General features: G+C 36.9%; 2 protein-coding genes across 2 annotated transcripts; one reads left to right on the top strand and one right to left on the bottom strand.

Moving 5' to 3' along the window:
• Positions 1 to 355: 355 nt before the first annotated feature.
• Positions 356 to 1,339, top strand: LOC144841005 (uncharacterized). The gene has a single exon (XM_078697146.1). It carries the CDS (start codon positions 356 to 358, stop codon positions 1,337 to 1,339), a length of 984 nt encoding a protein of 327 aa, XP_078553272.1.
• Positions 1,340 to 1,787: 448 nt separating this feature from the next.
• On the bottom strand, positions 1,788 to 5,773 carry LOC144841004 (alpha-2,8-sialyltransferase 8B-like). The gene is made up of 6 exons (XM_078697144.1): positions 5,257 to 5,773; positions 4,895 to 5,031; positions 4,069 to 4,152; positions 3,488 to 3,970; positions 2,440 to 3,019; positions 1,788 to 2,226 (listed from the first exon to the last, which is right to left on the bottom strand). The coding sequence occupies exons 1-5, from the start codon at positions 5,305 to 5,307 to the stop codon at positions 2,770 to 2,772; spliced, it is 1,005 nt and encodes a 334-aa protein (XP_078553270.1). The 5' UTR covers positions 5,308 to 5,773; the 3' UTR covers positions 1,788 to 2,226; positions 2,440 to 2,769.
• Between the last annotated feature and the right edge of the window lie 3,262 nt (positions 5,774 to 9,035).

Raw genomic sequence — 9,035 nt, 5'->3', positions numbered from 1 at the left:
GCATGCGCCTCATGTTGACATGGTAATGAATTGAGAGCAGACAATAAAACTACGCTGCTGCATATATATTTTTAAAATCGATACGTGATAGAGAACTAAATGGCAAAGTTTGTAAAGCACGCTCATAGCATAGTGAAGAAGTAAGAACATTACTTGCTGTCTTTTGGAGTTTAACCCCTACAACGAAATTGTAAACGCGCCAAGACAAAAGGTCAGAAATGGGTGAACGTTAAGATGTTGAACACACAACGGGATGTTTGTATTTTGGTAAAGAAAACATGGCCGCGTGTAGCCTACAAACAACTCTTTTAATGTGGATTTCGAAATAAAATGTTGCATTTAGAAGTTTTTTGTGATGGATGGAACCACAGAAGAACATAATGTGAACAACAAGGGGTTGAATATTCAACTAGGACGCGAACTAGAAACTTGCTCGAGAGATACGAGTCCGGATACAAGTTCTGACGCTATCACCTCGCAACTATCGAGGCTTAGTATTAACATTAGTGCAGGAAATCGAGGGGGTGAAATCTGCGGGGTAGATGGAGCTGATGGCCCGGAGGAGAGTACAGATTTACATAGCCATCAATTGCACAATAGCAATCATTCATTTTATTCCGATTGTATGTCAAAACGCAAAAGGCGTCAGGAAAGACTAAATGTTAATCTAGTTCGTTTAAAACCTCATGTAAGTATCAGTATTAATACTGTGAATGCAAATCACTCAAGACGAGCTGTTAATGAAAATCTGAACTCGTATATGGTTATAAGACAGCGAACTTTTCATGGTTTTCCTAGGACTCGTCGAGAAATGAAAACCCTCCCACTGACTGACCCAAGAGATTCCGCGAGTTATTGGCTCCACCGATCTAAAACGGATTTATTTATTGAAAAACGCAGAGAGAAATTTAACAATCAAAAAAGGAGTGAATCTCAGACTGAATTGAATGGAATGACGTTTGGATATTTGGTAGAAAACTTACCAAGGTCACACTCCAGCGGTCACGTTGCGTCGTCGTCATCGTCGCGGCAACGGTCCCTTGGTAATTTTTCTGCCCGCAGTTGTCCACCTGATTTTAATTCAGACAGATTACCACCTTTATCTAGGCCAGACAGAACGAAGCAATTCTTAAAAGCTGATTTTATTGAATCTCAAAATTCATCCCATTGGGAAAGTTCGACTAAGAAAAAAGTACGTAGAAATAATTTGAGTTCGACATGCTTGCCTCTTAAAGTTTGGGAGCCATCTTTGGATTGTGTCTTTTATGCTAAACAAAAGGAATTAACGCCAAGAACTATGTCCAACTCAATGCGACAACAATCATCGCCTTTGAAGTAGGCCAGCTAATTAACAAGATACCCACAATGTACATTACATAGTAATAACAAACATTGTAGTAGGCGAGTAGTACTTATACGTAGAAAATCCCGATTGTTGCGGCTATTCTGTTTATGGAGTGGTTCCCTACTAGAACACACCGACGTTACGTGTACGTCGCAACGCATAGACACGCAACTTGCCGTAATTGCACGGTGAAAGTGGACGTTATTCAGTGTGGTTTGAATGCAAGTGATCCATACAAGAATCAATGTGATTATGTTGCTTTACAGTATTATATGGAGCATTAAAGAAATGGTAACGGGTTATTTCTATTAATTGAATTGTCTATTATTAAATACCGTATTTAATCAACGTTAAATATAAAAAACGGTCACTACATAATACCATCCATATTTAAATCTATACTTATTTTCATAATGTAATCAAATATAATACAGTATTTGTATACAGTTAGCGCATGACAGTGAAAATTTCCCAGATACCAGTATTAAAAAATGTTATTTTATTTGTAATAATTCATATTATATTAATTATTCATAAACACAAATTTACTAATATACTTTATGTATTACAAGGTCTTTTTGTATCGATATTTGTCTACAAATTCGCTTTCGGCAGAATAAAACCGCACCAAGCGTCTTGTCGTAAAAACATACTGCAGAAAATCAATATGTCTCATTTTCGATTGATAACATCGTATGAAATCTTAAAAAGGCGTCGAGATGTTCAATATTCAAATCACGTGACGATCCGGGTGTTCAGTCGCCAATTCTTCTACTGAAGACTACAAATGATGACGATGGTGACAATCACGTGATAATGTTGTCGATGGCTTCGATGCCGATGACGGAGGTGCGAGAATGACGGCGATGAATGCCAAACATCTAAAAAAGTAAAGTTAACTCAATCATACTCTTTGCTGGTTGATTAGATTTTAGAAGAAAACATGTACTTTCACAAAATTGGGGTAGGATTTTTTTTCAGTATAAAACTGAATTTAAAATACAAATACAACATAGCAGTTCATAACACATTCATAAAATACAAAACGCGCACATATGAAATATAAAAGAATATAAGTTTAAAAAATAGCTTACCGGTACGCCGTTCCACGATGACAAAAGAGTGAAATTCAATACCATTATTACCAATGCAATTCTTGGCACAGTACAATTGCCGGGTATCTGTACGATGCGCGGTGTTGACGAAATCCAATGGCGTAACGGATATGAGCGCTCACTGGCTAAACCCAGGGGCCCTTGAGCTTATGGTGAGTGCCCAGAGGAAAAAACAGGCATTAAAATAATGTCGAAAGGGCTAAAACGCGCGAGGCCTTCAGCGGGCCACTTATGGTTCCTAAACCAGGGGCCTGATGTCTCTACGTTACGCCACTGACGAAATCGTCAACTGATTCAGGATGCAGCAGCTTATCTACATTTACCGACGACATGTCTGATTATTCCCTCTTTATGCAGTTTCTGATAGAGCCGGTACTCCTTCTTCATGTCATGTACTCCTTTCCACGACCCGTAATTGTAGTAATGGTTCCGGAGCCTCTCGCCTGTAGGACTGGTGTCGAACGGGTAAAACCCATAAAGCGAGATCTTATCGCAGAACGTTGTTGCTATGGTGAATATCATCAATCCACTAGATGTATCATTCTTAAGGCTCCACAACCTGTAAAGCAATCAATTAACCTAGAAATGTATTTTAAATTAGACTATAAACATCAATGATATCTAAATAAATTCGAACAGTTTTTAAACAAGGGCTTTAGCCTTCATATTATCTTCGCTGGTAACCTGATTCTATGGGTAAAGGGAGGACCTTTGAGGGGAAGGTACCCAGCAATGAGGTACAGTAGGCCTATCGGGTCTTCCCAAAAAACTAAACTCTACTTAGAAAAGTAAACAAACGTAAGCTTATGCACAATATTGTTATATTAAGCTCTGTCTACACTATCAAACTACTGTATATTAAAAAATGTCATGTGCCCAAATAGTGATATGACATCATCATCATATATGGGCACATCGCATTTTTTTTTCACATAAAGTTTGATAGTGTAGACAGACCTTTGGTGCGAACAGTTTGCAACATATGCGTATGAGGTAGCTTGCGTTTAAAATAAAAATACTAACTTACGCCTTGATGATTGATTTTATCGGCTTATTTGGTATACGAATATCCAATGACAGATTTTCTTTCCTAGCTCGTCCTATGAACTTTACAAATCGTTTTTGATCGGAATGTCCCCAATCACGAAATGTAATAATTAAAAAATAAACATTGTTTAAAGCAACCAGACGATCGCGATATTCCAGATAGCAGTCTATTTCCCGCCCCCTTAAGCAATGATCCAGAACTTGCGTAAGAGCCTTGTTTGACGTCATCAAGTCTGTTCTATTTCCTACGTCATTCTCAAAGTTATTTGTCTTTGCTAGGTTTTCACGTATAACAAACTGGTGCTGGTTGATTTCGTAGCCGCACCCACTACCTGTCAATATTCCTGAGCTGCCAACTATTGCGCATGTTGCTTTTCTTGAGATATTCTTTCGCGTGTCGATATTGACGTCATACGGAACAATTGTTTGATTAGCCGATAATCCCAAACTTGAGATGATACTCCTAATTGGTAGTACAATTGTTAAATGATTAATTTGTAGAAAATAGAAAAAACTTTGTTTATTATTTCTTTTTATCTTATTTGCTATTCATTGACCTACCTGAGTGTTTCAAACTTATGTACATCTATATGATGACGTAACTCAGAATCGATGTGAACTGTAACATGAGAACGATATCTTTTCCTAGTTGAAGAAAAAAAATGTATTAACAAAAATCGTCAAGAATTATATAATGTAATTATCGAAGTTATGGTGGTGGTGGTGTCTCGATAGTGGTGGTGGTGTCTCGATAGTGGCGGTGGTGTCTCGATAGTGGCGGTGGTGTCTCGATAGTGGCGGTGGTGTCTCGATAGTGGCGGTGGTGTCTCGATAGTGGCGGTGGTGTCTCGATAGTAGCGGTGGTGTCTCGATAGTGTGTTGGCGTCATATGCGGTGGTGAAGGTAGGAGGGGCTGTCGTATAAGGTGGTGAGAGGGAATGGTTGTGTCTGGAGGTGGTGGGAGGTGTCGTATGGTGGTGGGAGGTGTATGGTGGTGGGAGGTGCCGTATATGATGTCGAGGGGAATGGTTGTGTCTGGATATGGTGTGGGTGTCGTGGTGGTGGCAGGTGCCGTATATGATGCCGAGGGGGGATGGTTGTATCTGGATATGGTGGGAGGTGCCGTATATGGTGGTGGGAGGTGCCGTATATGGTGGTGGAAGGTACTGTATATGGTGGTGGGAGGAGCCGTATATGGTGGTGGGAGGTGCCGTATATGGTGGTGGGAGGGATACCGTAAACTGTGGCGGTGTCTGGATATGGTGTGGAGGCCCATCATTGTAAGCGGATGATAGTCTTGATGATGATGATGATGATGATGAATTAAGTAGGTCTAATGTTCATTATCTTTGATTTATCTTGTCATCAACTAAAACAGTATGCCTACCTTTGAAAGGAATTCCATTCGTTTTCACTTGGATTCTCATCATTATCAAACTTCATCCAATGCAATAGTAACATATTTATCAAAATAAAAGCGGCAACAAAAACAACAACAAGGCTACGTGAGCTCAACTTTAATATCTGTAAACATAAAACAAAGGCAATTGTGTTACCGTGCGTTGTATCGAGCGCAACAAACAATTTTGTTTACTATTAGGCCTATTTGTCTAGATCAAAATATGTTAAATTTCACTATGAAATATACTGTTTAAACTACTATACTACATGTAAGTGCTAGATACCCTTAATAATTATTACTGCTGTTGTGACGTTTTACGTGTATAAACTGACCATGGGACTACTTACATTTTGCTGTGTGACACATTTCATGTATAGTCTGCATAAGGTTGTCATCATTGGTCCTAATACAGTCAATATTTAATTCCAATGTGACAACAAAAAACACACTGTCGTACGGTACCGTGTAAAATACGTTTGCGGTGATACAAACGTACAATGAGACTAATACCAACACAGGTCGGGCAGTTTTTTAGGGCAACAAATAACCAAAGCTGTATACTGCCCTAATAACATTTTAACCACCGTAATACATATTCCAGTTAAAAGACGCTGATTACAACTGCCTCAATCTTAGGACATGGACATATGAGCTAGATAAAGAATTACAGAGTGTTCTAGCCGTTCTTTCGGTTGTACAATTGTGGTTATGTGCCTACCTTATTTTACCCTAAGGTGTGTACAAGTGTTTTGACGCAATGGTTCATCAATCAAACACAATAGCATAGAAAAGCCTTTATGTGTGGTGGGCAGGATTAATTTCTTATTGTGCTAATTTTGTGAAAAAGATCATTTGTTTAACAACTATTTCGATTCGAATATTTCTTCGATCAGTTTCGAATTTCTGTATTAAAATGGTTGATTTGAATTGAATTATGATACAAACAATAATAATCATACTGCCCTCTGCTTTAAATTCTTTGATATCGTTTGATTAATTTTTATACTGATCTCAATGAACAAATTTTGCATTCCAAATACTTTTTTCGCGCCTTTGCGTCGAGTGAAGCTACACCTAGGTGCGATTCTGGTACATTTTGTAGGCCTACATTATTTTGTATTTTTTGTTTATATCTGGCCCACTTTTCTCGTAGGTTAAAACAACGCGTGCTATCAATACTAATTCTCTTCATTCGTGCCATGCCTTAAAAACAAAACAGAGTGGTTAATTGCTCCCACATTCTTAAATGAACTGCGTTTCTCTCATTTCATACCTTTAGGAATACGTAAAGTGTCAAAGACAAGTATTGGTAAACGTGACATATTGGGCTAATTATCATTACATAATATTAATGTCTACTGCGTCTCAACATCACACTGAATAGCAAATATCCAGACTATTGCGAAGAGAAACAAAATCATCCTTCAAAGAGCACGTTTTACGTACGTCTATTGGTCTAATTGTTCTTTTTAGCCTAGGTTTGGTATGTGAAAAGTTGCGATAAAGTTACGACGGTGGGAATATTTAGTCAACAAGTATAGAAAAAACTGCACAATTATTATTATTATTATTATTGTTATTACCACCACCATCATAATTATCATCATCATCATCTTCATCATCATCGTAATCAATCATATCAGTATCGTATCATTATATCATGTTTATTCTTTAAGATTATGACTACGACATGATAATACCATAGTGATTTTTAATTTTAATTATTGTAATATTAAATCCTGTTAGGAATCATTAATATTTATTAGAATAATCATTAATGATCGTCTCTTCAATTCCGTCTAAATAGCCAGACTCGGTGGTGTCTCGCATATCCTCTATTCATCCGTATAGTACTACACGTTTTAGGAAATGTTTAACCGTTCTTTTTGTTAATAAAACACTCTCACGCATACAGAGATAAACTAATTAAGACAAATGTGTAATTCATGGCAACCTTTATCCGCTAATGGCTTTGCAGGGTCTGCTAGCCTTTGATATTTTTTCTGCAACGTCCAGGGCAATTTACTGTTTGTCAAATAACGATATATATTGTAAAGACTGTATACGCATTTGTAGCGTCGAATCGGGAATGAAACGCTCACGTGTATAGCTGGGTAAATAGCTATCAAACGATACACAAATTACGCATCTCATAAGTTTCAAATTAACATATACGCTTTGGTACGCTTTAAAGTACAGTAACATGGACATTATGTTGAGTACTTCAAGTAAGTCTGCCGCCTATCATAGCTGGTGCTTTAAATCAAATTCATATCGATAATTACTTTCACTATAAACATAACACTCACATAGTAAATTAACGTTCATTACCCAGGTACGTTGATGGACCAATTATCGCGAACTTTGGTGGTAGTTCACCAGCTTACCCGGGAAAATAACTGACGGGCACATAGGTAGACCTACTTCTGTTATGAGAGTTTCAACGTACATTAAGGATTAAAATCAAAGCAGTTTCTTAAATTGACTTTTTAATAACATATCCTTATCCTGTTGATTATAATCCTGGACCTCACGTCACGTCACGTCCTGGCATACTTCCAGGTATAGGTGCCATGCCTATGTGAGACCCTTCATATTCTCTTATACATTTTTATATTATTTTTACATTGCTTGCCAATATGGCCACAAGATGCTTTTAGTCGCGTGCAAACGCACGCACAGCTCACTATGTCGGTGGGTTGGTCGGTCGGTCGGTAAACACTAACTCAAATTTGAGCACGCGACTGCAGCCATGTATGGCCTTGTTTTAAATGGCATGATGGCAACAACTTTACTACGTTGTTCAAACAATAGGGAAATCCTGTAAAATTCAGCTTTATCATTTATTTCTTAACCCTATACTCTTAAGTGGATACATGAGTTACCTTATTTACGCATCAATGTTGACGGTCTATTTTGTGGAATCGGGTGAATCCAAACAAAGAATACTATATTCTTTAATCAAATCAAATCATGAAAAACCGTATTTTATTGAATAAGCACTAAAAAGCTGTCAATGCCAAACTATAATTAATAAGATATCCTTATCAAATTCATGAAAGAATTCAGGAACAAAGGATTTAATTGGTTTACATGACGTAATACATGGTAACGGAACGGAATTATTGTTATGTAAAGCAGTTGATTTGTTGGATGAATAATGTTGATGAAAAATCTCAAGATATGAGAACTTGGTTGAGGATTGTTATAATGTTTTCAATTATTTCCAAAGCACAGTGAAATATATACAAAAGTACTTGAACTGAAATATTAATATAGCTAATTACAATATTGTAAAAAAGACTGATTAAGGAAGAGTATGAATGTGATGTTGCTAATTTTGTTTAAATTTTATACACATCCAACAGCAAGAAATTAGCCAAGTAGAGAATGAATAAATTATCCGTGCTTATGAAATAAGTCTCATTTGAGGGAATGGGAAAGAAAGAGTCGATACCTGACACTATATGTCAGGATTCAACCATGTACCTTGGTAAGCCACTAACCTACAGCTCCACTCCAAGAAAGTGATGGAGGATGATTTAATTTGATTTATTTAATAACAGCAACAAAGAAAAACCATTACAACAAGACAATGGACATGAACGTTTGCAAATGCCAAGGATTGTCTCAGAAGAATCCATGATCAAAACTCTCACACTATATTATAAATATTTAGATATTAATTTAGTAGTTAAAAATAACAATAATGAACACAGGCATTTGAAATACGTTTGGCGTAGGCCTAGCGTCAATTAAAAAACACAATGAGATGAGATGTCATGGAGGAATTATTCCTTTATGACTTTACAGAATGTAAAGAGAAAACGCATGACAACATTAAATAAACATCTTTTAAACTAAGATATTATAGTAAGATATACAGTATATCACTATCTGTATCTACCGAATAAGGCAGTTTGCGGCCATAGAAAAGCCATGTCTATGACGATAATTGCTGGAACGAATAACTTGTATTTTCAATAATAATTTTAGCTATAATGTTTGTCTTCAATATAGATACACAAGCTTGATACCGTAGGCTACCACTGATTTCATACCCATGCTTTCTATATTTAATATCTGTTAATTACGGTGTATTGTTAGTCGTCGTGGTTGCTTCGGA

Source organism: Antedon bifida, chromosome 4 (assembly GCF_963402885.1).
Source record: "Antedon bifida chromosome 4, ecAntBifi1.1, whole genome shotgun sequence".
Classification (NCBI taxonomy): Eukaryota; Metazoa; Echinodermata; class Crinoidea; order Comatulida; family Antedonidae; genus Antedon; species Antedon bifida.
This window is presented reverse-complemented; position numbering and strand designations above follow the sequence as displayed.

What these genes read in the sequence shown, in the direction of transcription:
- LOC144841005 (XM_078697146.1), top strand. Translation starts at nt 356, where the DNA reads ATGGATGGAACCACAGAAGAACATAATGTGAACAACAAGGGGTTGAAT.
- LOC144841004 (XM_078697144.1), bottom strand. Translation starts at nt 5,307, where the DNA reads ATGATGACAACCTTATGCAGACTATACATGAAATGTGTCACACAGCAA. An exon ending in AATGTGTCACACAGCAAAAT is followed by an intron (nt 5,032 to 5,256) that starts GTAAGTAGTCCC and finishes TTATGTTTACAG; the next exon opens with ATATTAAAGTTGAGCTCACG. An exon ending in CATAAGTTTGAAACACTCAG is followed by an intron (nt 3,971 to 4,068) that starts GTAGGTCAATGA and finishes ACTACCAATTAG; the next exon opens with GAGTATCATCTCAAGTTTGG.